The following is a 27968-nucleotide window of genomic DNA, read 5'->3' as shown; positions in this document are numbered from 1 at the left end:
GCAGCAGAGGATATAGGAGTTCAACCCTGCTGTGCTTAACATTTTTCTTGTAAACTCTAGGTGGTTTTGTCAGTATTTTGGGTTCTGTTCTGAAGTATCTAATGCTCCCTGGGAACTCAGGAGGACGTTTGTCACATTTTGGGCACTGGTATTCTCCTTAACTTCCAGATTGTGAGCGTTTATATCTTTTAATTAATCTAGCATTAAAGCAGATGTGCTAATGCAAAACAAGACTTGTTTGTTTCAGACTGACTCTTTAACAAAAGTATGATTTTAGAATTTGAGATGTTTGATCATACACAGACAACTTAAATTTGGTTTCTCAATAACCTTGAAATAATCTTTCCTGACAAAAAATCTATATGGAGCATGTCCATTTCCTCAAGAGAAATTTCATTTATTTTTGTCCAATATATAAACTCTTTCTAAGTGGTAACATGTTCTCTTTTACAGTGGAAGCCTGAAGTATTTTGACAGTAGCTCAATAATTGAATGAAACAACAACAATAAATTTGATAGAGTGGAAAGATTTGTAAGAGAGAAATATTTAACAGTTTTTACTCTGCCAGCAAGCTGATACTTCTGATGTTTTTATTTATTTCATATGCACAGGCTAACTTACTGTATGTGTGAAATGAAGAAACAGCCTGTAAAATTGAAATTTAAACCCCAATCTGTTCTCTTTTGAAGGTTCATGGAAAAGTATGTGGTGAATGTTTAGTTTTAGGATTGATGATAGTTCAGGAAAGAGGTCAGATAGCTAGAGCACCTTCCTGTAGTGTCTTGCTACAACTAAGACTTTTTGGCTGCCTGTGTCTTTGGTTGTGTGTGGTAGTTTGGGTTTTTTTATGGTATACAAGTAGTACAACTTTAAAGATCTATTTCTTTTAGTGCTTGCAGATCTGGGAGATTCAGCAGGTTCCTACTGACTCTTTGACTGAATTAGATGAGATTTTATTCCTCCAAACTTTCATGAGTTGGAGACAAATTTTACATTGTCTTGATTTGTTTAAGTTTCAAAAAGGCTACCTCAAAAACAATTAGGCAGTATTGTATTTAAGAACAGTTGAATCATTTCACTTAGATTAAGCAAAATAGCTTTAGCATTAATGATTTGTGGTTTTGATAAGTGTAAGATGGGTGTTTTCCTTACGTAAACACTTTGATGGGACCTTTTAACAATATCGTAGCATATAATTTTAACTTCATGTTCTAATCAGCTTTAGGACGTTGACCTTGGTTCATTTTCAAACAGCTAAATATACAAACAACTTGAGACCAGATGCTAAATATTTATTAATTTAGCAGTAGCTTTTAAATAGAACTTTTTTTAACATTCTCATATAGCTCCAAAGCATTAGTACTTAAAATTGTTAAATAAGGGGTTTCCTGTGTCTAGCTATAAAACAATCACTTTGTAAAACATAAGAAAAGACTAAAACAATTAACAGGAAAATAGAGTCCAAATAGACTTTATGCTTGAACCGATTTGAAGTCTTATTCTCCTGAAATATCTGATATGAAGGACCTGAGTTTAAAGTAAGAGTACATGGAATGTCTGGCTATTGCTTGGCTAAACAGCAATCCCACTACTGGAAACAGGATTTAGCTCAGTTCTGTAGGTGAGGTTGCAATACCTTATTTTGGCATACAGATGTACATGGCACATACTAATGTCATAATCATTAGATCCCACAAAGCAGGATATTTTCTTTTAGGAATATTTAGAGAAAAAATGCTGTAGCTGTGAGATGCAGTGAGATTTGTACTGGAATCTCATGTAATTTCAGACATGATGATTTCAACACTCTGTAAATATATTCTGAAATATAATTGCTTTATTAAACAAATATTATCTTTAGTTTCTGATGATGAAAACAATGGATCCAAAATGAAAGAAAAACGCTATCACTAGATGTTGTTTGGCTTATTTATAATTACGTTTTCATAGTAAGTGGTCTTGCCTGTTTGTCTTTGAACCATATTATCTGATAATGGAAAAACATTTCTTTTAAGATCCAGGTTGTAGAAACTGAGTGGGGTACAAGAAATGTCCTGAAGTGAAAGAAAATATTTACTAGTTGGCTTGAAAAATAGTTTATTATCTTCTTCAGGAAAATACAGAAAGGGAGAAGCACGGGAACTCATTTTTACTGAAATATTCCAGGACTTTTTGGTTTGTTTGCTTTGGTGAGGCTGAATTCTGTGGAAAGTTTATAGACTTTCTAACAGTGAAACAGGATTGCTCACAGGAGTCATTCTGCTTACAGGACAGTGATTTCTCCTTTCCAGAGGTACTGTTTTACTCTTTGCTTCAATAGTTTAAAAAAGAACAACAGCAACAAAACCAACAAACGAACAAAACTTTTGGTTCTCCTAAATGAGTTTCTGTAGAGCTCTGTGATGTTTAATTCTGGATTGGATGAGTTAGGACTCAGGTAGGAAGTTGCTTTAGACACTGTTTTTTCACTTTTTTTTCTTCCCCTCAGCCCCTCTTGTCTCCTTTGTACTGAGTTGTCTGTTACAGAATCTAGTAGCTGGCTGGAGCACCCTGGTGCTGCCACTCCTAAACCTGCCCCTGGCCAGGGTAGAGGGTTCTGGGACATTCTGTAGTTTAGGAAATCCCAAAGTCATTTGTCTTATAAGATTCTTCAGAGGGATATTTTTTTCCCTAGAAAGCTCCATAAATTTATGGGACTGCAACAAAATTTGTGAGGAAAAGATATGTCTGATCTTCTAGGGTGTGGAGTGCTCTGGATCCGAGGCTGTGTGGTGTGTGTGAGTTGTCTTCATGAGATCAGTGCCTCCTTCTCACTCACATCTGCCCAGAGCATTCGTGCGTCAGCAAACACTGGTGCCATAGGTGCAGGAACTCCTCTTGCTTAGCACCAGACTTGCTCTGTGGTGCTAAACGGAGTAATAAATAATACAGATTCATTGTCATGAATGTGAGGAGATATGGTTGAGCTCGTGCAATTTGAGGAGGATTGTCTCCTTTCTTTACCTTGTTGGTTTTCACTGTGGAACTGCACTATTAAAGAATGAAGCATGAACATTGGCAGGGGTTCCCGCAGATCAGAGCAGGAAGATAAATGGAAAAAAATGGATTAGAGGGAAAATTTTATAAGGAATAAAGGGAGCAGGTGTGGTCTGCATTGAAAGAAATTGTTCCAAGAATAAGTGTAGAGTATAACATCATAAGATTGGAAGAAGTCTACTAGAATACTCAAATCCAGTATCGTGCTGCTGGAACTGGCTTCACTGTACAGTCAATTTCATAAAGGGATAGAGTTCCTTGTCTTACTTTTCTTTCAGTTTGAAGTGGCAGAATCAATTGAGATCTGTTCTGTCAAACGTGTGTGTTTTCTAGCATGTAATTGAGGCAGTTGGATCTGGATACTTGACTGTATATTTAACACTTCCATGTACTGGAGCTGCAGCCAAGGACTGTAGTTGTCACCTGATTTTTAGGAAATTCCTTGAAACTACTGCTTTAATTTCTATTCAAAGTACTGAAGAAGCAGCAAATTTTATTCTATGTAATAAATGATTGCAAAGTTTCTGAAGATTTTTTTCCTCTTTGTTAGAGTGCTGTGGTTTGCCTACTAAGAAAGTTCCATTAGCAGTTGGTCCTGAAAGCTTGTGTAATGCAGGAGCAAAATTTGGCATCCTTTGAGATTCTTTTCTCTCCTTTGACACGAGTTATTGCTTAACAGTATGCCTCTGAGTAATTTTGTTATGCAATACAATTTTAAATGCTTGAAAATATACTTTTAATTTCAGTATTTTAATTTCTGATTTATGAATTTTTCAGAAATTTCAAAGTGAATGTTTGTTTGCCACATATAACCTCTATATAGAGGCTTTAAACCTGTTCAGAATTTAAAGCAGCATTCAGTTAGTATTTCATATACAATTAATTTTCTACGTGAGCATTTTTTTCCCAACCTTTATTCTAGATTGGAAGAATATACTTTAAAATTTAACTGAATGCTACATAATAGTACTATGTCAAAAGGTCATCTCCATACATCTGTTTAATAACAGCGTGTTGTTTTTTCAGGTTTTGGCAGATAAACATGGTAATGCATTGTGGTTGAATGAAAGAGAGTGCTCCATTCAAAGGAGAAACCAAAAAGTTGTGGAGGAGGCACCAAGGTATGTACACTGGACTCCTGATGCAGCTTCAGAGTTACTGAAAGCACTTCTGGCATGCTGCTGATTTTATTTATTCTACAAGTGCAAATAGATTTTTTTTCTATTAAAAAAAGGTTTAAGTTATAGTTATTTGATTGTAGTGTGGTTCTGATGTTGAACTTGAGGGTGTTTTGATCTTGTTTCATGATGTCTTTCTGTAGGAAGAAAAGAGGTGTTGGGGTGTTATTTTTTTTTTTTCATGATCTTGTATGAAATGGACATGGATCTTACCAATCAAATGTATGTGATACATGAGATGGGTTTCTTAGTACAGCTGAGAGTTGCCTTTTCTTTACTATTCAACTTTTGGATTTAAGATTAAAATAAAATATGGAATAAGTATTTATTTTACCACAGATAGAGATATTTGGCTGTTATAGTAATTGTGAGAGGTCCACATAATACTATTTATTTGTATTTGAAATGGAACATGAAGTACTAAATAGTGAGTGCCACTTTCAGTACCTCTCATGGTAGTGAACTGTAGATGTTGGTTTCCAGTAACTCAGAAGTACTAAATGATCTTAATTCCACTGACTACAAATGGAGTTGAAATACATTGTTGCTGTGCAAGCTACGGTCTTGATCTGTTTTATGTTGCATGGCATTCGTCAGAGAATATATGTAGAGTAGAGGGTAGAAGGAAGTTCTGATTTGAGGAAAAAAAGCAGATATAGGTATATTACTACCCATGGGAATTCCCAGTCATGTGTTCACCAGCTGGGATGCGTTTGACATTGTTATATAGCAAAGAACTATATGGTGCAACAATTTAGGATGTAAGGAACAGCACATCATTCAAATGTTGTTTAGTTAGAGGCAGCATGTAAGTTAACATTGGATCATTATTTTGGGACTGGCACTATTTATGACCTAGATTTTAAATTAATAAAACAAAGCTTAAATTGAAGGATACAAACCTAGTAATAAACGCTTAAATAATTCTTATTGCTTCTGGGATTTTGGATTTCTTAGAAGCCTTATACCCAAAGATCTTATTGTGTTTTTGTTTATGACATGTGAATGCTTCCAGTCCTGATATAATATGCATATGCATCTATGTGTATACCTAAGCACTTAAGGGAGGACAGTCTTTTGCCTCAGGAGTAGATGCAAGGCGCTGCCTGCCACTTCTGCCTGCTCATTCTGCATGCCTGTGGTCAGATAAAGGGAGTGATGAGTCTTTCTCTCACCACCCAGCTGTGAGCAGATGTTTTCTTTCATCAAAAATACCAGCCTTTTAACTTTCTTGGGCTTCTCCGTTGGAGTTGCCAGTTAGTTTTTTCATCCTCTCCTATTGCTCTATGAAAGACTGGGGGCAAGTAGATAGCTTCCAAAATTTGGGGTGAAAAGTCCTCTTCCTCCTTCTTGTTCAATGTTTTAGACTTTGCCAGACTTTCACTGATGGCTTTGAAATCCTTATCTGTTTTACGGCCACTAGCAGTTGGCTGCAGAAGCCATTTATTGACAAAGGGTTACCAGTCTGTTGCTGAGAAGCAGGGCACTAACTCTGTGGCACTGCAGAGGCCCCAACACGTGAAGCTAGCTTACTACGAGTGCTGTTTTACTTAGCTCATTGATTTGTGACTCCTGCTAACACCTTTCCTTGTATGGCTGTATGGAGGAAATACACTGTCCTTTTTTCCTCCGATTTGAGATGGTAGCTGCCGTTAAGAGCTCTGAGATAGGCTGAAGCTGCTTGCCTGCCTCCCTCCCCCCTCCCCCTTTCTTTCTTATATGAAGTCCGAGAGATAGTCATGCTATGGGCTAAAATGTTTATCTGTCTTTTGTACGGCTTAGGACTTTTGACTCTGACCCCTTCTCAAGCTGCTTTTGATTTACTTTTTTTCCTATGACAGTGTTTTCTGAGTATCTAGTTTAAGAGGTTGTTGAGGGCCTTTTGGTTTTGAGAATAATCTGTATGATTTTCTTAAAACTAAATCTACAGCTGTTGAATTTGTCCTTGTAGGATCATTTTGTGTTTGAATCTCCAGTTTTCATAGGGAAATCTCTTGAATTGAAAAAACACAAACCAAACTCTTTTGAGGAGAGAAAGCTCTTTAGTTCGTGACCTGCTGAAGTATTCAAGGGAGCACTAGTGTTCATGTGGTCAATACTCCCGTTTCAAACAGGAGATGAACAAACTTTGCGTATACCCTTTTAACAGAGTCAGTTGTCCTGCTCTCTCTGTTCTGAGAAACACAGGCAAGACACATCTGATGATTACCAGTTTTTAAGTTAGTGCTGGTCAAAGTTACTGCTATGCAAAATTTCCATTGGTTTACAGTAATTTTCTTTGCTTCTAGCTTCGCAGCTTTTTGGCAGATGCTATTGGCTTCTCATTTCACCACAGACTGAAATTTAAACAGATGAGTAACATTCTATAGTCTGTTGATTTTCCTTAGTTAAGTGTTTGTTTCTTCTCTGCCCAAACTCTTCTCTGTTCATTTTCAGAGGCAGTTGCCATGAGACAGCGTACTTTGGCAAGAAAAAATGTGAAGGTGTGGTTATGTTCTCCTGTCTACTAGTGTGGTTAAGAGACTCTTCCCCATGTGGAGAAATAAGTCCCATAAGCTTATCAGAAAATCCATTGATCCTTTAGGATCAATCTGGTAAACAGATCAATGGAAAGTAAATATACAGGAGTCTTGGTTGATTTCCTAATCAATAACTGGAGGTCAAAGGAGTGCTCTTTATCTTCACTTTGGTGAGAGGGACTGTCCTATTCAGAACTTGTTAGAAACTTTTTAAAGTAATTTAACTTTTGCCTCACCACTTTGATAAAGGAGTATCCAGCTGTTCAGAAGCACTTGACTATCTGTAATATTTGCTGCCCAAAGTTAAGATTTTTGGAATGTTGTTATGGAGAAGTGTTATGCAAAGGCCATTCATCTCACCATGGTCATCCAGCACTGTCCTTTGCTGTAGCAAAGACAGTAAGCATTGGATCCTCCATGGAATACCCTTTAGAATCATAGAATCATTTAGATTGGAAAAAACCTTTCAGATCATCAAGGCCAACTGTAAAGCCAACACTGCCAAGTCCACCATGAAATTGTGTCCCTTAGCACCACTTCTACATATCTTTTAAATACTCCCAGGGATGGAGACTCAACTGCTTCCCTGGGCAGCCTAGTCCAGTTCTTGACAAACCTGTAGATGAAGAAATTTTTCATAATGTCAGGTCTCCTCTGGCACAACCTGAGGCCATTTCTTCTTGTCCCATCTTTTGTTACATGTGGATGCCCACCTCAATACTGCCTCCTTTCAGGTAGTTGTAGACAGTGGTAAGGTCTCCCCTGAGCCTTCTTTTCTCCAGGCTAAACGACCCCAGTTCACTCAGCTGTTTCTCATAAGACTTGTTCTCTAGATGCTTCGCTAGATTTGTAGCCCTTCTTTGGGCACGCTGCAGCATCTCAATGTCTGTCTTGCAGTAAGGGACCCAAAACTGCACACCATATTTGAGGTGTGGTCTCTTTCTCAAAATGCTGAGCTTCAGAACAGGGGGTGTTAAACCTTCCCTCCACATTTTCAGGCCTTTCCTGGACAAGTAATGATGGAACATGCCCTGATGCTGTGTTTGCAGTAGTGTGCAAGAGTATCCGCAGCAAGCAAGTCCTTAGCTGACTGCCTGCTTTCTTCTCCTTGGTTGTCTCTACTTTTCTCCAGTGATTCCATGTCCTTTGGGTTAAACCTTAGCATCCAAGATGTGCAGAATAAGGTGATTCTTAGGACAGTCTCTCAACAGTTTCCCCAAATTTCCCTGGGTTTCATCTCAGGCAGGAAATAATTTGTTTATTTTTTTCTTCCTAGCTGCATACATTCAGAGGTGAGATTCACTTACCTGTCCTAGACGTTAGTTTTGCGGTGTCTTTTTAAATTGAAAGATGTTCTTTCAGTTCGAAGGACAAAAATGTTTCTTTCTATTTCTGCCTGTGACAGAAAGATTTAAAAGGCAGTAGGTTTAAAAAGGAGGCTGTCATACCAGTAAGTGACTACATTAGAATGCCAGTGAGACAGTTAAACTATTTTTGTGACCTTTTCTGCATGCTCCATTGCTAGTTTCTCTCAGGAGTGCTTCTGTCCTTGGAAGGTGCATGGACAGCAACTTCTTTCACTTTCACTAAGCATTAAGCTCAGTAAGATCTCAGTATGATGCCAGGTGCTTCAGGATCATATTCCAGATTAACTGCCAAGGTGCTGCTTGAAGTGACTGACAGTTTGAATGAATGTTTATAGGCAAGAACTTAGCAGAAAGGTGTGTTATTGAACCAGGCTCTGTGTACAAGTTCCTCTTAGAGCTGTTCTACGTGTACATGTATCAGACTCTACATTTCCTATCACTGTTTAGAATTCCTTGAAGGATTTGGAGTTACAAGAAGGAGTGAGCCTGTTCTGTTTGTGACCGTGTACGTGATTCATAGGTGGCCACAGTTTAGATGTGTTCTCAAATACTTCAGCATATTTATGCCTGTGGTGTGGTAGTACATAATAGATAACTCAATGGAGAATGTTTTTGGTAGGTAAGTAACTGTTTTAAACAAACATGTTGCCTAACTATTTCCTAAAAGCAGGTAAGCTGCATTTAGAAAATGAAGGTACTGTCCTCTCTCCGTCTAGTGGTATCCTCAGAGCAAGGGTAAATGTTCTTTATGACTTTTTTGTGTTTATTTGGCTCAACCTTTCCTGAGTGAAGGTGGTGAAGATATTTTTGGAAACATTATCTGATGAACTAGGAGTGGGAAGGTAACATCTTGCCCATATGGTTCATCTCTGCCTGCAGAAACAAAGGCACAAACCAATTGCGTTGTCTTTGATGAACTTTACAATAGCTTGAAGAAGGTCTTATGAGAGAAATGTCAAGTCTGATCTTATTTTTACTTTTTGGTGCTTTTATCTTGTGAATCCTTTTTATTTTGCAGCCTTCATGCTGCCGTAGGAGCTATTTGGTCAAAAGAAAAACAGATATAAGTGTGAGAAAAAGATTTGAAGTCAGGTTTGAAATGCTGTGTTTTCAAGTCATGCCTAATTAGGTTGGAGAAGAGTTATTTCAGTTGTAAAAGCTGCATTGTTAAAGAAGGGAGAAACAATGTGTATGAAAGGTAAAGCAGGAGAGTGGAATAGGAAAACTTTGGTTAATTAACCTATCTGACTGCAGGGATGATCCAGTCGTTTTAGAGCGTAAAGCTTAACCATGTGGCAGAGATCAAGTTTAGCAGTGTGACACCTCTGTTCCATTCTTTGGCTACAGCAGGAGGTGAACAGAGAGATCTCAGACCTACATTTAAGAAACATAGGGAAGAGACCACTGTAATAAAGGGGAGTAACTGTCTTTCATCCGTATGAGAAGTAATAATGGTTGTTCTAGAAATAGAATATGGAGCCAATATTGAAAAGGTTTAGCTCTTCATAAGCCACTCATTGACCTTTCATGATCAAAGTCCTGCAGAAAGCCTGACCTGAATTACAGATTGTTGATTTTGTTTACAGTATTGTACTCTTACTGAATCAAAATAAGCAATATTGTGAAGCTTTTCTACACTACTAGTGTCTATTTTTGATAGTACGATGCAGTTTGGCACATCTGTTACTCCATTTGGTCTGGTGTAGGATTTGATAGCTTTCTCAGGATCAGGCTTAACTTCTTTTTCCTGCTTATCCTGTTGTTTGCCAAGAAAGGCATTTTGTCCTAAATTCTGAAAATGCCTGCTCTACCATCCATCAGAATCTGCACATGTGGGCTCTGGAAGGTTGGAGGTGCTAAGTAGCACTTTTCCTGTGAAGAAAAGACTTCCATTGTCTCCCAATTTGCCTAGATATTTCCTCACTTTGTGACATGTTAAATATGGCTTGTTGTCACAGAAGTTCTGTGAGTTCAGGTCTCGGTGAGAAACATCATAGTGTGTACTGAAAGATCAGTCCTGACCCAGCATTGGCTTCTGAGTGCAGCACTGGGCCCCACATGGAGCTTCCCTGACTTTGATGTGGCCACCTGAGATATGTGAATGCTCCTGATTGCTCTTTTGCAGAATTAGGACCCACTATTAAAGTCACCTCAAGAAATACATAACATTTGGTATTTTAGTTTTAAACAGCAGCTTCGAGGTAAGGCAGAAGTGACTTTCTATTCTCTTACAAAAGTACTTCTAAATTGATAGGTGAGTTCACCACAGAAATATAATGATAAGCATGCTCATAAGTTTATGCGAGATGAACAGTGTTTCATTGAAGGTCAGTGTACCAGGGTGAGGAGCAACCAGTTTCACAGCTTTGATGGAAACCCACAGAAATTTTTCTATCTCTAAATTAAGTCCATATAGGTTAATCTCAGTCTGAATTTGCACTACAGAGGAGAGTAACAAGCAGAATACATACCTTCCTGAGTCTTTTGATTCACTGGACTAGTGGAAGTGGCACATTGCTCTCGGAGAATGAGAAGGCTTGGCATGTGGGCAAGTGTTCAGAGGGGCTCCCAAGCTGGTCGCTGAGCTGCTCCTTGGGTGCTCTTAGGCATTTCCAGGATTTGTGGAAAGAGATGAATTGTGATTGACCAACGTGGATTACAAGTCTTCAGTTTATGAGTAAAGCTGAGAGGAAATAGAAGATATGAAGGTTTAAGGCATGATAATGTTGACTGTTTCAGTTAAATATTATGAAACCTCAGTTTTTCTTCATTGCAACCTTACTTGCATAAGAAGCCTGAATAAATATACCATTAATATCCAAAACTTCTTTATTGGGTGGGATATTAATGAAACGGCCGCGCTGTCTTAATTCAGAGTCAGAAAACAAATTCCACTTTGACCTCCTCTCTCCTATTCATTCCTGTTTCAAGTGGATGGGTTTTTTAGTTATTTTTTTTGCAAGTAGATATGCCTTCTAAAATATCATGGATTTGTATGTATTTGTTTTCATTTAACTTGCATTGTTATAGATTTCAGTGTTCTAAAAGTTGTGTTCGGTTGGTTTATAGTTTAGAGAATAGTGTTATTTATCCTGAGTTTCCTGTACATGAACAGTAATTGCAGAGCTTGCAGTAGATCTCTTTAGGAGCAATGTAAATGTCTTGATAGTCTTGTTTTCATAATTTGAATAATGATGCTGTCTTTTGGTGGTAGTTTAAGCAGAAGATGAAATGATTGCATTAATTTTTTTTTTAACTAAAGAAAGACATTGTTTATATATTGTAGCACTTTTCTAGACCCTGAAACTCGAAGAGCAATGGGGGAACAAGCAGTAGCTCTTGCCAAAGCAGTAAAATATTCCTCTGCTGGAACAGTAGAATTCCTTGTGGACTCCAGTAAGAATTTCTACTTCTTGGAAATGAATACTAGACTTCAGGTAAGAAAAACAGCTCTTCAGATTCAGAAAAGTGTTATTTAAAAAAACAGAACATAACCTCCTTCTATACTGAGGGGTCTGCTCCTGCAAAGACTTAAACATAACTAACCTGGCACATGTCGAGCGCTTACCACTGAAGGTCTGCTCACTGAAACAAGGCTGCCTGTACAAGGCTGTGCAGCAGTGAGCCCTTGCACAGCACTCAAGTGAGCGTTTGGAGCTTTTGCTCTTTGTTACACTTGACCTAAAGACCTTGCAAGAGGTCACTGCTAAGTGCCACTGTGAGTTCACATTAAGTGGGTAGCCACTGTGCTCTGATGCTTTTCCCCACTGGTCCCTGAAGTTTCTTTTTTATTTTTTATACTTTGATGATTGCTTGCTGAGTTTTCTCTAGGAGGGTGATTAAAACTATATGTGTATATTGGCAATAAAACCCCTAGCAATCTGCATATGATTCAAATTGTGACTGGAATGCAACTGTGTAAAAACCATGCTGACATGGTGTAGGATTTTTGTAAGGACTCATGTAGTCAGTAGTAGATCTTATAGTGTGCGTTGCATACGAAAGGGCAAACAGTGTTTTATGGAAAACCCCTTCTGCCTATAATCTAAGAAAACAGGCACATAACTTGAACTCTGGATATGATTCTCAAAGATGAACCATTCTCCTTTAGCTAGGAGTTTGCTAGGCACAATCTGGTCTACCTTAAATTCAGTGAGAGGGGATGGTAGGTAATGGCAATGTATAGTTCATTAAAATATTATGAAGAATTTTTGTCTCTTTGGTCATATTCTTTATACTTTTCCCAATCTTGTAGTTTTTAAAGGAACATTTTATTAGTGACTTTCCAAAGTACTTGCTTACGTAGAAAAAAGTTAATTTATGGTTTTCTGCATAACCCACCAGAAGTTCAAAACCATTTCCTTGCTGTAGTCAGTTCCTAACTGGAATTGGCTGTGGGGTATCCTTGGAGATGATTATTTTTGTGATTTATTTTTATTGTTATCTTTGCTGTTTTGTGGTGTCTTCATCCCACAATACCTAATTGTAGAGGTCTCCACCTATGCAGTTAGAAAGCTTTCACAATTCCATCTTTAAAGACTCCTTTTGAAATACAGCTTAAGCAGTTTGACAATCCCCTGTAATAGCAGACTCATTCTTTCCAACCCTTACTAAAGAAATTTACTAATCTTAAATTACAGTACTTGTGTAGATATATTCTAATTCCTCTATCCTGGCTGTGTATTGTCTTTAATTAGTGTTTCAGCTTGAGGCTGGGGAGTAGTAATTTTCTCTGATTCTTCCTCAGGCTTACCCTATTCATCTGTCACTTCTCCCAGGTCTCAAGCTTCACTTTCTGCTCAGTTAACAGTTATGCAACTAGCTTCGTGTTCTTGCTCCCTTCTATTCAGAGACAAACATAGAAACTCTATTGAAGTTTGTCCAGATTTAACTTCAGAACCAGAAGAGTCTCCAGATGTCCTTGTGTTGCTTCAGCACTTTCCTTTTGCATCTCCTAACTGTGACCCGTGGCTAACAGGGATACTTGCCCTATTTTTGCTCAACACGCCACAGCTGAAAGAACTTTGCTCAATGATGGACATCTGATCCATAAATGATGCTCCTAAGGTCTTTGTTAGTGTCCATTACAGGCACAGCTACCTGTTGGCATCATCAGAGCATGTCTGAGTTATGCAGTCTCCTGTGTCTGTTTCAAAAATTCAGCAATCTCTAATGGGGTCACTGTAGCCTTTTTACTTTAGATCCAGACTTCAGAATATATTCATGTAAAGCTGACTAAACCGTGTCCAGTATTTTACACTTTCTGCTGATTTCTCCTCTCCTTCACTTTGGTGTGTCTGTCAAATATCAGATAGTGCTTTTTGTAAATTGTTTTGCAGTAATAGAGAGTTGTATTATTATTTGGCTGTTTTTTTGGAAACTCTTTGGGAGTATACCTTTTCTGCTATATAGTTCTGCAAAAAAATATAAGTAGCATCTTACAGGAAGTTTATATTTTATTTAATTTTTGTGTTAAGTGTTGCTGCAATACAATCTGAGGCTGGAAAGTGGAAAATGTTGGTGAATCAGCTTCATTGTGTCTCTTGTATGCGACACAAATCTGTTACAGATGTTTCAGTCCCTAGTGATTCAACTACAGTGATTTATTCTTTGCTGTTGGCAGTGTTCTTTTTGTGGTATCTGCTGCTCTGCCATCTTTCAGAGGGTAGCCAATAAGTATGAGACACAAGACTGGATAATTCCATAGCAAAACCAGTTGTTCTTGCTTTTCACAAGAAAACGTAGGAATGTCTGCCCTAGCAGCTACAATAGACTTTAGGTACTTTATCATTTAGGGTACTTCTGAAGTGGTTTTCATTCAGCTACCACTGTTAGTATTGTTGAGGCAGAGCAGATGTTGAATATTTGATTCTTTATGGCTACTTGCCCTGTGTTGTGCTTTGTGTTACCTAGTTGTCATCAGCCTAATCAAAGTCATAGTCCAAAACAGCCAAACAAGACCTCTGAAATCAATGAAAAGTTTCATTTATTAGATTGATAGCCTATTTAATTTCCAAGTAGTGTCAAAATCTCCTTATCACACTACCATCAGAAGTGCTCGCTCTCACCAGTAAAGTTTCTTGTGCTTTTTACTGGAGATTGGAAATCATAGAATGGTGTGGGTTGGAAGGGACATTTAAAGGTCATCTAGTCCAAATGTTCCACTTTGACTCTGTTTGAATAGAGTTTACAGTCAGTAAATAAAGTATCTGTTGAAATGTTTGTGCCGTGTGGCTAAGCTTCTTACATATGAACCAACTGATGATGGCAAAGGGAAAATACCCCATTGTAGAAGCTTGTAGTACCTTGAAATGAGAAGCATCTTGTGCTGGCTCAAGGAGAACTGAGAGAAGTGCAACAAGCAGCATAAAGAGAGTATGTACCCTGAGTAGAGTTGGTACGCCTGTGTCCCAGGTCTGCTCCTAACCTGCCTCCCTCACGCAGTGTCTGATTTTAAATTACAAGCGAGCACGCCCTTCCTCTTCTCAAAATGACCCAATCTGCTTACTCTGATTGGAAAAATCATGTGTGGACTGTATCCAGCATGGTGGGGTTGAGAAATATGGTGATTTGAATAGTAGTGTGTTCTTCTCATGTGACAGTTTGACTATTTTTTGTCGTAGCTTTTCCGGGAATAAAAGTTTATTTTGTGGAATACTCTGATGTATTTGTCAGAGATTTATTGAAAGCAAATGACATATCTGTATGCTTTTATTTTACAGTCAACTGTGGTGAGAATATTTATTTTATGTAAATGTTTTCAAGTTGTTTTAAAGTAACTTTATTCTAAGGTGTAAGGCACATGTAAGTAAACTTCCATAGATCCACAAAACGTTACCCAGTGTTAAGATTTTTATAACTGTCAGTGTTTTCATCAGATTTCACTGACCACTGGAAAACATTATATTCCAAAGCTTTGACTTTGTACAAGGCGGGCTGTGTCTGAGGTAAAAGACAGAGGGAGAACTTTTACTTGCGACGCGTTTCTTTCTATCTCACTTTTCGTCACTTTGTCTGCTCAGAAAAGTATGAAAAACATGGGTGGGAAATGTGTGGAAGCATGTAGAAATCCTGCTGGTGATTGTCTGGAGCTCTACTGCTTATGAACTCCTCATTCTAACAGGCTGTAATGTTGTGTATCATAGAATACATGATGTTGTGTATCATCATCAAGTCCAACCTCCATCCCAACATCTCCCTAACCACTAGACCACAGCCTCAAGTGCTATGTCTACTCATTTTTTTTAACACCTCCAGAACTATTCTGTTGTACATCCTGAGGCAGCACCTGCTACACGTTTGCTCAGGGAAGGGAGAGAAGTGCTGGAACCTACGGCAGGTGCAGTGTGTGAAGAGTGGCAGTGACACAGAGACCCCAGCGATGAGCCGAGCGTGGCTGGCTGGCTGAAACCACAGAGGTGGTGACCGGTGTCCGCGGCAGACCCGCGGGACGGCAAGTGGCGGCCTCGCTGCCCGGAGGATGAGTGGTGGTAGGTGGGCAGGGGTGTGGGAGCAGTGAAAAGGGCTGTCAGGAGCCAGAGGAGTGGATTTCTACAGAGTCTGAATGGCGGGGTTTCAAAGCAAAGTCTCAAGTGACTGTGTCTGCTGTTTGCTGAGGCTCTTCATATTTCTTAATACTGGCATCTTGTTTTACTGTGACACTTCGCTTCAGTCATTTTCAATAGGCTAACGAACAGTGTCAGATGGTAAAGACTTTCAATTGCTGCTAACCTGGGCTGGATTTGAACTACTGACCCAAAGGTGAAAGGTCTCTTATCCCATTACCAATCCCCTAAGCCCACCAGAATCCATTCTGCACACAGTTTATACCAGCTGTTCATGGCCATTTTTAGAACCGAAAGAAAAGGTGATTTTGCTGCCAAACAACACTTCTTCACACAAGAGGGTCAGCCGACAACAGTTAACCAGATTTTTGCCACATTCTTGCCTCCTAATGCAACTTCCATTATGTAGCTACTGGTTGTCTGCTTTTCAGACTTCCCAAAAGAACTACAGAAAAGCATTGCTAATTGTTGTTGACAGAAGAGAACGACATTGTTTGTGTAAGTCATTGAATCTGAAAGATGCCATTAGCAGTGCTGCCAGGGTTTGGAGTGATATCTTAGAGACAACATTACCACTTAACTATCATAGAATACTACTTAAAAAGAAGAGAGGAAAAGGAGGCTCCCCTCCATTTTCAGTAAGTAGAGAAACAAAAGATCATTATTTAGAGGGTACATTAGTTTCTTTCCTTTGGAGAATTTGATGTGAAGAAAATGCAAGAATGGCTGCAGTGTGACCAAAGCCACCTTGAGGGAAGTACTCAGAAGGCTTTAACACTGCTGCTAAATGTAGGGAGAGCAGGAATTACATCTTTAGGAAGGAAAGATAATCTGGATTTTGTGTATGCAAGTTTATTTTCTTATATGGATTATGTAGTGGAAATGACATGGTGTAGAATTAGTGAATTGAGAGATTTTTGAAGTGCAGGATGTTAACTGAGAAAGTAGAGTTGAAATTGTGAGATAAATAACTTGCTGATATGAAGAGTGCTGTTTGTTTAAAACACAGAAAAGACAGATTCAGTATTTGTAGGCTACAATAAGTTATTTTTTTACCCATGACTATCCGGTGCAATAAACACATCCTTGCAAATAAAAAAATTGAGAAAATTGAATCAACAATTATTGGGAGATAACTTCCTATGAGGAAGTAGAGTAAATGTTTTTTCAAAGTTGTTATATGCTATGATTAAAATGTTTGGTTGGTACCAAATGTCTGTCCATTAGTTTTTATTTCTGCAACATCTTACTTAGGAAACAGTAAAAGAGCATCTAAGTCTACCTGAGCATCTAAGTTGATAGAAACTTCTGTTGATGGGAAGTGGTGTTACTAGTTCTTTGCTCACATACTAGTAAATCAGAAAATAAACAGCAACTTATTATATACTATGTCTATAGAAAAGGACAGGATAGGAGACTGCCTGTTTATATTCCTGTATGCTTTCTGTTCCTTCTGTACACTAATCCAACCATTCTGTTCTCCATCAGTCTTTCCAAAAAGCTGTTTTTTACTCTGTGCTCTCAAACCCCATATACACGTGAACTATTTTACAGAAAGGAGGTGTGACCCCAGAGTGCTCTTGTTCATAGCAGTCAGGAAGCTGGCATGCCTGAAGAGCAGAACATGTGTGCTCCTCTGTTGCTGTTCAGTTTTGTGAAACAGAAACCAGGCTTGCTGAATAAAGGAGGTTGGGCATCTGTAAGTTGGTGTGTTTGGGTCAGTTGATACTGGATTTGGCTGCAGCAGAAAAGCCTGTGGGACTCCAGGTGAATCATGTTTCCTGGAAACCAAGGTGTATGTTGAAAGTTAGTTTTGAGATTATTTATCTGAATGTAAAGGAGTATATGACACCAACTAGGGACTTACAGTAGTAGGGGTGACATTGGCTGTAGTTTTAAGTCTACTGAAACTTAGGTTTTCTTGGCTGCTGTGGTCTCCTTGAGTGTTCCAACTGGTGTGTGAGTAACTTGATGCTTTATGCACACAGGGGCAAGAGAGCAATCTGTGAGAGTATCCAGAAGTGTTTGCTATTATATCTGAGTACCTTGATGGTCTTGAGAAAAACGTGTCCTGAAGTTATTCCTCTGAATACAAGGGGAGCAGTCATTGCTAATTTAACTCTTAGCTCCAAATGCTCATAAAAACTGTGTGACTGTTTTTGTAGCTGTGGATGAGCCCCAGTATGATAAAGCTTTAAGACCATTGGCAGTCACACAACAGGAGGATTACAGCCTCTGTGTATTGTTCTGGGAATGGATACTAACTGGGCTGCAGTGCTGGTGTGTTCCTCTTGCTCTTTTTTACCTACTTCACCATCTGTAAACTGGGACTCAGTTATTATTTTCATACAGGCTTTGCCACTAGTGTCTCTTGCTGTATAAACTGGAAGAGGCCGGGAAGCAAAATCACTTGCAGTGCTCCCAGGGAACCTGATTGCTGTCAGGTGCATGAAGAACAGATCCAGTATGAAGGGGAAACACTTTACCCCATATGGATTTTGCTGGCCATAGTAGGCATGGACTTGAAAGCAGGATTTTATATGGCATTTTTCAGAGAAAGAGGTGTGTGTGTCCCAAGAAGTGGGGAGGAAGACTTTTATAAGGAGGTATATATCATACTTAAGTGCATTGAAATGATGACTTGTGAATTGTTTATGAACAGACATGGTAAAAGGAAGGGGTGTGTAGTAGAGGAGATACTTTTGGCAGCTGACTAATCCAGAGCTATTGCTGATCAATTTTTCTGCTTGTCCTGTTGAGAATAAGGTACAGCTGCCTTGATACAGCTATGATCTGTAGATTGCTTGCTGCAGGCATGTCTGGTTTTGCCCTTTGTGTTAAGGACAGAGGTAATGTGTGAATCTACCCACTATGATGTAACCATGCCACCGTTGGCTCTTTCCTTATTGACTCGGGCTTCACTGGCAAGATCGTGGGTCAGCTGGCTGCAAAATTGAGTATGGCCGAGAGCTCAGAGGTGATGAAATGAGTGTGATTCATCTCTTAAATTTAGACCTTGACTTTGCATCCATAAAGTGATAAGTAAAGTCTATTGATGGAGAAGTATCGCATAAAATTAATAAAAGAAAACAGAGAGGCAAAACAAGAGTGATATGTTGTTTTGTAGAAAGAAGTAGAAAGCTGAGAAGAGGAAGGTGATTAAAGCCTAACTTTTAATAGTGATATAAAAATAGATACAACAATTACCTTAGTCAAATAGCTGCAATAGTTACTGTAGAGCTTTCATAAGTAGGGAATGATGATGTCTGTGTCTGTCTTTTTTTTGGGGGAGGGAAAGGAGGAGAGGGGTCTAATTTCTTCACTTCTCGTACTGCCTGTCCATCCTTGCTTTGTAAAAGATTAGAGCTCTAATTTCAGATCCTGCATTTATCTCTCTGTGGGTGGACTTATGCACCTCCAAAGCCTCATTGCAGGGTGCTTGATGAACCAGGATATGGCATTACCACTTTGTTAGTTCCTTTTGTAGTGTATGCTGAAACATATTCTGTATAATGCTAAAAAAATACTGATCCCCTCCTGCCCTCCCCTAGCCGAAAGAAAGCACTAAGGGCTAAAACAAATGCAGTTTGAACTGTGCACCTCACTGAAAGGTGCAAGTTACAAGTAAGTCAACTAGGATTTCAAGGTTAAAATTGTTTTGTATCCCGTTTTGGTCACCTGGTGGTCTTAATGTATTCTAAAATGCATTTTGAATGGTACTTCAAAATCAGTTATATGATTGGTACTGTCCACATTACGCCTAAACAGCACTAGTTGAAGCACAGTCCTAAAAGAAAGCAGAACAACTTCTCTCCACCCCAAAAAAAAAAACTCAAAAAATTTTCCTCATCATATTTTCTGAATGCTGTTTTGTGTGCAGACACAAAGGGAGTATTTTGAAGAAACAGAAGAAAATATTGACCAAGTCAAAGATCTGTATTGAAGAATGGATTAAATAAATGTTTGTGAGTCGTAAGAACCAAACAACGAAAATATTTTTCTTTTCAGAAACATTCCATCCTATTTTGATCATAAACAAAGCTGCAAACAACAATGAAGCTATTGAGTCTGGAATGCCAATTGCTATCCAAGAAAAATGACAGTATAACTAAATGCCAATGTCTTTGCTAAAAAAAAAAACCTCAACCCCCCTCCAAACCACCAAAACAACCTTCCCTCTCCCCATATTTTAGTTATGTGGGATGTTAGGTTTCCAAATGTGTTCTAAACCTGAAGGTAATTTTTTAAAACTTAAACTCTCAAATAGAGAAAAAGTTTTGTTGTCCAAATATGAATGTGTGCCAAGTCACTTTCTATTAAAACTTAGGGAATTTTAATAGAAACTTGAATAAGTCTTAATAGAAATCGAATTGCTTCAATTTAACACTGCAGGATAGACACCGAGATATTTTAAGGATTCCACAAATACTGTTATTAAGTTTGACATGATGGAGAATATTATGTTAGGTAGAATCAAGATGGAATCCCAAAGGTACATCCTTAAACTGTATAATCAGATTCCCATTTCAATGTCACTTTTATCCTTCAAAGAATGGGTGCTTGTTTCAGTGATGATTTGTCATTAAAATTATGTCAAAATGTCTTAAAATGTTGTTGAAACTCTAAACAAACTCACAGCACAAACAAGGCTAATTATGGATGCCATCTGTTTATTTTTACAAAGCTTTTTTCTTAAGGACCAAAGCATATTCTTGCTCTGATAAGCTGCTAGATCATTATAATGGTTGAATGTTTACCTTAATACTCATGTACTTAAAGGAAGAGGGACAAGTTCTTTGGTCACTGCCCTTTTTCTATGTCACAAAGTGTACCTGGTGTGACATCCTATGATAAGAGAAACCATTGCAAAGTGCACTTTCTTAAGGTATTTTGGCCTTTTGGAACACATTTTGTAGTAAAAATGGCAGTTCTCCTATTTTTTCTATGGGAAGTCTTACAGCTGTCTCTGTGCAAGGAACCTGCTTTTAGGGCGCCTGTCTTTTACTTCTCTCTGTGATACCCCCTCCTATCCTTGGATGCTTTTTTACTGTACTATGCCTAGTTTAAGACTTTTTTTAAAGTTAATAAAGGTGTCCATTTGTATCCCCATCTCAAAGAAGAACGTGTGTGCCTGTGCATGTGTGCGCATGCTTGTACGCACAGGCTGGGGCTAGTGCGGGTGACGAGTATTCCCGTGGCAGCCTCGCCCGGGGCCCTCGGCAGCAATTTGCTGAGAGCACAGAGTGACTCTGCTGGTCCAGCCCAGCTATTGTGCATGCTAAGCACCCAACAGATCTGTCTGGAGGGGGGAGAAAAAAAAAAAAATTGAAGGATCCATCTGCTCATTTCTGCTACACTGCGCTGATGGAAGATTACGCTAATCTGGTTGCTTGTCAGGACAGGTTAGTGAAAGCAGGCGAATGGGTGAGATTTAGGGTAGGCTAGCTATGGAAAATTGTAAGCGGCTCCTGTACGTGCCATGTGAAGTGTAGCAGAACGGGTTGATTATCAACTACTTGGAGATTTTCAGTGAAAATGTATTTATGGCTATGGCGCGAGTCTTTTCAAAACAAGATCTAATGGCAAAAGCTTTCAAACAAAGAAAAATGAACTCATCGTCACCAAGTGCACTTGAGTTTATAAAATAAATGACAAAAACTCATCCCCGGACCCTCCTAGGTGTTCTCTATAGTTTTCCTTTTGTAGGCTGCTCCAAGTTATGGTAATCTGCTAATTTTTTTCTTTTTTTTCTTGTGAGGGATGGCAGGGATGGAGGTGGTTTCTCTGCAGAGAAGGTGGTTGCTGGACTTGGACATTTCAAGTAGAATTTTTTTTGGGACAAGGATCAAGATGGGAACATATTATTTGTCTGTTCTTTGGTACTCTAATTTATTGTTTGTCTGTGTGTGTTACTGCGAGGGATTTTTTGTTGTTGTTTTTGTTACCTACTGACTGACAGTTCTTGACCTTGCAGGTTGAACATCCCGTCACAGAATGCATTACTGGGCTGGACTTAGTCCAAGAAATGATCCGTGTTGCTAAGGGTTACCCTCTCAGGCACAAGCAGGCTGATATTCCCATCAACGGCTGGGCGGTTGAATGTCGAGTTTATGCTGAGGTAAATGAGTGGTAATGGGGCGGAGGGTAGGTGGTTCAGTTCTGGAGTGGTAAAACCCAGGTGTGGGTAGATGCCAAGGTGAAGTCAAGGAATATCACGTGGAAGTCACAGTTGAGAGTATGTAACACAAATGGTTCATGAGCTTTTGCAGAATTCTTGTTTTTTAATTACAAATACAGTATGTATTTCAACATAGCTTTTTTTTTTTATTTTCCAAAAATCAAAATTAACAGTGCTAAAAGAGGTAACACAGGTTTTTTCTTGAAGGACGTTTGCTATCTGTTCTGTTCACATTTAATGATGCAATGCTGGAGTTTTGCTGCAGTTAACTATCGTTTCCAGGTTTCTCAACTTAGCTACATGTGAAACTTGCTGACTTAAAAAGACTGTTGAAATTCAATGGCTTACAGGATTGTTTTTGTACTAAAACATTTTAAAAGGAAAAAGCCAGTTACATATCTTCTGAAACTACAGTTCATAGTACAAACTTTCAAAGTGCATTCCAAGACAATAACTTGGCTTTCTGTCTCAGCTTAAAGAAGTTTAGTAGCATATAAACCCCATTTTCAAGAATGTTTAGGACACCTCATGCTAACATCTTTTTGCTGTCACTTTTGACACATGAAAATCAAGGTTCGTTGATTAAAAATGATGCCTAGCTTCCTTCATTTTGTTTTAGGAACATTTTAGGTAAAAGAATTTCAGAAGTAATTCAGCACCTTGATATTTTTTGCTTCACTTAACTATTGCAGCTTTTGTGACCCAGAGCATCTTGCTATATTATGTTTTTCTCTTCATGACATTCACATAATCTCCAACATTCTCTACTGATTGCAAGTTATATGAACTCTTTGGATAAAGAATAAATATTTGCCCTGTGATTAACATGAATGCTGTTCTGAGTATGAGTAGGTTTTATCCTGGAATAACTGATGCTTGGGCTTTTTTTTGGTCCAACTTAGATTCCCTCACATTTATAAGTAATGGATCCAATGTCTTTGCCATAAATTTTATTTTGTAGGATATATATTTATTTGCTGTTCTATTAAGTTTATATTGGTATTGCATTATGTAGAAGATTTCCTACATAATGGCATAAACGTCAGTTTGATTTATTAAGATAACTGAATTTCTAACTGCCCTTTTTGTCTCTGAATTTTTTTTCCGAATACTTTCCCATCTTTCTTCAAAGGCACAATGTAGCAAATCAAAATGTCATCCCTGGGTATTTTGGTGGAGTACTGTAGCTATGCACAGAGCACTTCTTTCCTGCTTTTTGACTGTGGCACAAGAGAATTTATATGGTTCATTTTTTTTTTATCTGGAGTTGCAGGGGTAGGTGGATGAAGAAATGTGCTTCAACAGAAGTAGTTCTGGGGAAAAGACAAAGTTATTCCAGCAGTGGTTTCTGTTATACTTCAAGCTTTTTAAAATGTTATTATCTCTCCAACTGTAAAAGGTTAATACTTTCTCATGTTGAATTTTATTTCAGGACCCCTACAAATCTTTTGGCCTGCCATCCATTGGTAAACTGTCTCAGTATCAGGAACCATTGCACGTGCCAAGTGTAAGTAACTTAGTTCTGGTTTTCATAGGTGCTGAGTTTCCTATAGATAGAGAATGTAAGTCTTGACAGCTTTTTAAATCAGAGCTTTTTTCCAGCTTTTTGGCTGGGGGTGGGGACAAAGCATGGCAATATTTATTTGTGCAATCTGGAAAACTGCTTTAAAATACACAGTTGTAAACTGGATTTAAAATATTCACATTGGGTATAACAGGAAACCATTATATGCTTTAATATTTTGTTAGGTTCTATAACTTTCAGCTTAAATTCTTCAAACACAGCTTTAGTAAAAACACCGTGGTGGTTAGAAAGGACAGTGAGATGTTGAGTCAGCTCTTTAAGCACAGAGAACTGAGGACACCAGTGCATTCTGTTTGGCTTTGTAGACTTTGAAGAGGCAATTTGTTACAGTGATTATTACACGTTTCAGGATACAGTCTAACTATATGAAATGGCTGTTTAACAAATGCTGTTTTCTGCTACATGTAAAGAGCAAGGATGCTGCCTTTCTGCAAAATCCAGGTAGTCTTAAGTCAGAAGTGCACATATACATGGCACTGGGTCAGTTAGTGGAATGATGAAGCTGTACCTACCATCTGTGAATACGATTATTCAGTCTGCGTGTGTGGAAAAGAGTGAAAGATTACAGGAGGAATCTTAAATGTGGAGATGTTATTGGATATATGATTTATTTTGCTTCTTAAATTGTTTTTGCCCGTGTACTTTCCGAAGGGACCTGACCCTTTCTGGTCTTTAAGGCTTCATGCTGTGTTCAAAGCCTGAAAGCAGAAAAAAATTGTGAAGATCTAAAAGGTATTATGTGATCTTAAAGAGGAGATGAGGGGAAAAGGTATCATTGCATGTATCTAAACTTTTTTTTTTTTTTTTTAAATGAAACAAAGAGTGTATTTAATAAGAATTTATAATGAATACTCCAGTGGTTGTTAGAAGTTTTCACCATGTTGTAATAGCTAACAGGATGTCAAATATTTTGCCCTTGCAAGTTTTTGCAATTTGCAATTTTCCAAACGTGAGACCTGTTGAAAGTACAAGTGATAATGGACAAACTATACCCCCTACAGTCTTTGCCCCACCAAATCTTTCTTCAATTAATGCTGCAGCAGGAGTTTTATGTAATAACATTTGCGCTTGTGAGCCATCCGTACAAAGAAAAAACAATTAAAATGCCTTAAATGTTCTGCTTACTGCTGTTATTTGCTTGTGTGAATGTTGCATGTCAGCTAAATGGACCACGGAATAGATAAAGTGATTGGGTGCAGGAGAGTGCACACTAAGCTTTGTCTATCATTATTGCTGGGAGCAATCAAATTGATGCCAGCAGGACAGTAGACGCGTTGACAGCTGTAATTATGTATCTCCATGGTGATCACTTTTGGCCTGTCATGGAGGCCCATGAGTCCCCTCCCTTGCAAGCATTTAATCAGATTGGGCTGTCACTTGTCAGGTAGATGGGGTGGGCTGGGAGTTGTGCTTAGGGGGAGAGGTGAATTGAAAATGAAGGGTGGGAGATGCCTGATTGCTTCACGTGGTCCATCGTGGTACCAAAGAAAGGAAATTTTAATTACACTGGAGGCTTCAGAGCAATGGTTTGAGGAGCTCATATGGGGTGTCTAGGCTGTTCTCTTTCTGTTTACTTCTATTGTCGTATTAAAAATAGAACAGCTATTTTTATGTAGACACTCATGGTTTGGTGTCTTAATACATATTTTCTGCCACTGTGAAACTAATTTCTCTCCTGAGAATGTCATGCTGCTAAGAACAAAATTAATATGACTAAAAAAGTTGAGTGTTACAGGCCCATTGTGCCACAGTGTTTGTTTTCTGCATTTTAGAATTGTCAACAAGTTGGCTTAAAAAAAATTAGGGGAGACTTCTAGTGTGACAGAGTTCATCTTATGAGTAGTGTATTGCCAAATGCGTTTTCAATACATCTCTTTTGTGTCTCAGGTGACCTCTGATTGTCTATCTGTGCCTGTGTGTCAGCTGCTGAAGCTGATGGAACTGCTGTATATGGCTGTTTTTTTGTTTTTTTTTTGTTTTTTTTTTTTTAGCCACAGATAGGAATATTTTGTCTATTTTTGTATCATGTAGTCTGTGATTTCCTTAGAACATAGTACTCATAAATACCAATTTTTTTTTTCATGTTAAGTAATGAAGCTTAAGATGGGTAACCACAAAAACTGGTGTTATGAATGTGAGCGTTTACATGCAGTGCTCTAGGCAACATAGCGAATGTGGTGACGTACCCAAAGAGCTCCAGCATTGCTCTCTGCCAGTGTGATCAGCAGTCTGGTCTCTTAATGACTCTTACCAGAGAGAGAAAGCTCTTAGAGTGATACAGCAGAGAGTTGAGAAATACTAGAGCCAGTGTTGGTAAGTGGAATTTGATTCAGTTCATTACAGGAATGGGACATAAATGGTGCTGCTGCTTTTTTATTCCTTCTGAAGCTTTTTTATTTTTGAGTTTACTGTTGACCTGGTGTAATAACACATAATGGTAGTACAACAGCAATAAGAGTGTTTGGGCTGCAATACCAACAAGCTGTAGGGTACAGTAGGATCTTGAACTTCAGCCTTTCTTCTGTATTTTAAAGACCAAGTAAAAGAAAGGAAATATGTTAAGCAGAAGTAAATGCTGGAGGTCTAATAAGCATTGCTATTTATCAAGTTAAGCACATTACAGTGAGTGTCTGTTGAATTAGGGTTTCTTTTTCATCCAATATTCATTAAGTTCTGTCACACTGTATAGTTTATAAAATCACCTACCGTTACTAGAGTCTGAAAATGTAAGCACCACAGGGAGAATTGAAGATGGGAAATGTATTTTTTTTTCTGCTGTCATTTTTTTTTACCATCTTGAGTTTATTTTATGAAAATTAAACTTCTACAGAGGACTCCATATTTCTTCTAGAAAAGGAAATTATGCAGTAGCTTTTAAAGAATTTTAAGTTCTCAATGTGACTTTCATTTTTTAGGACATCATACTTAGGAAAAGATGAAAATTACGTAGTGGTATGTACGTATGTTGTATATAGACAGAAACAGAGCAGGCAGAGCATGTAGTCAGTAGCTTCAGAAGCCTTCCATTAACTTTAAGGTCCAACTAATCTGCTTGCTGTCAGTTTCTATTATGCACCTTTCGTGTGTTTTTTTCTTTGTCAAAATATGACATACATGTATACATACTTAGATGCACATGTATGTCTGTGAAAAGCACCCCTGAACACATGTAAGCACTTTATAGTGCTACTTTAGAGACAGTCACAATATAACTCAAGTATGTGTGGAGTGTGTATGTCATACCTTCACATCTTATATATGTATTTAATATTACAAAAAATGTAACGGCAAGGGATTTATCCGAGACTGAGTAGGTAAATTAGTTCTTTTTGGCTTGAATGCATTGACTACCCATAGGCAGGCATCCTTGGAGGAAGGGTGGTTTAGCAGTTGTGAGAAGGGGAGCTGGGAAATACGCTGCGTGTTTCTTCTGTAGTCATAACATGTCTGAACTACCTTCTCATCAGTAGCTAATGTTAAATGTACCTGATATGGATAGTGGGGGGCCCAGTTAAGCTTAGATTAAAGCACATGGGGATGGGGCGTGATAAAAATGCTGCAGAAGTGCTGCTACCTCTATGCATGAATAAGTATGCTATAGAAAGACACATAATTATATGAGAAATAATATATAAATATTGAAATATAAATGTATAAATATATAAATACAAACATGTAAATAAGCACATTTAAGGAACAAAACCCAACGTCATAAAAACTAGTCAGTGTTTCTTACTCAAGAAAGGGAGTACACCTGCTAGGGTATCTTTTTATGTCATTTGGATAATAAAGTCATCATCATGCCCTCATGTGGATTCTGTAGACAAGAGGTTCTACATGTGGTCCCTTGATAATTGCCTAAATTAAAATATTAAAGGCCTAACAGCCGTTGCGTTGACCTTTTTCTGCCTTGCTGCAGACAGATGAGCTGCTGTTTATTACAAAGGTTCCTTCCCACAGGTGAAGATTTAAGTGAGATTCCAGGACCCTCTTTCCCACCCCTTTACAATGTGGTATATCGGAGCCCTGCTGCTTCAACAGCTTTGATTAGAGCCCTTCATCCTTATGATCCCCAGAACACGTTTATCACTCTTGAGTTATTTTGATTAATTTAAAAAAAATATTTCAGATTCCAGCACTCAAAAGCGGCAATTTAATAAATATTTATCCCCCAGAAATTGCTCATTTGAAAAGTTTTATATGGCTAACCTCATTGCTACAGTGATGAAATCAAACTGAGAGATGAAAACAAGAATCAGCAATATACTAACTAACTTGTTGGCTGGTTAACAGCAATCAGCCTCTTCAAAGAAATTTTTGAACTCGTGCTATTTTTTTCCATGAATATTGCAGAATTGGAGCTTTAATTGGGGCTGTGTCCTTACAAAGCAAAGCCATGGAAAAAGCTGTGTAAACATTAAAGCCTCAGGGGAACAGCAGCAACAGAAAAAAAATGTTTTACAGTTGAGAGGGTGAGGCAGAGAAGGAAAGTGTTACAGACATGAAAACCACAGGATCGGTATTCCTATGGAGCTGATA

The 27968-nt window shown here is 38.3% G+C and overlaps 1 protein-coding gene across 1 annotated transcript in view; it reads left to right on the top strand.

Moving 5' to 3' along the window:
- Positions 1–27968, top strand: part of PCCA (propionyl CoA carboxylase, alpha polypeptide) — a gene marked incomplete at its 5' end in the record, with an annotated part of 138240 nt that overhangs the window by 87452 nt on the left and 22820 nt on the right. The window contains 4 exons of the mRNA XM_008944768.1: positions 4064–4158; positions 11388–11538; positions 21641–21784; positions 23277–23351. Of these exons, the coding sequence (XP_008943016.1) occupies positions 4064–4158; positions 11388–11538; positions 21641–21784; positions 23277–23351 (465 nt within the window). The remainder of the gene's footprint in view (positions 1–4063; positions 4159–11387; positions 11539–21640; positions 21785–23276; positions 23352–27968) is intronic.

This window comes from Merops nubicus, unplaced genomic scaffold (genome assembly GCF_000691845.1).
Source record: "Merops nubicus isolate BGI_N331 unplaced genomic scaffold, ASM69184v1 scaffold14047, whole genome shotgun sequence".
Lineage (NCBI taxonomy): Eukaryota > Metazoa > Chordata > Aves > Coraciiformes > Meropidae > Merops > Merops nubicus.
The sequence above is the reverse complement of the archived record's forward strand: the minus strand, read 5'-3'. Positions and strand labels throughout refer to the sequence as shown.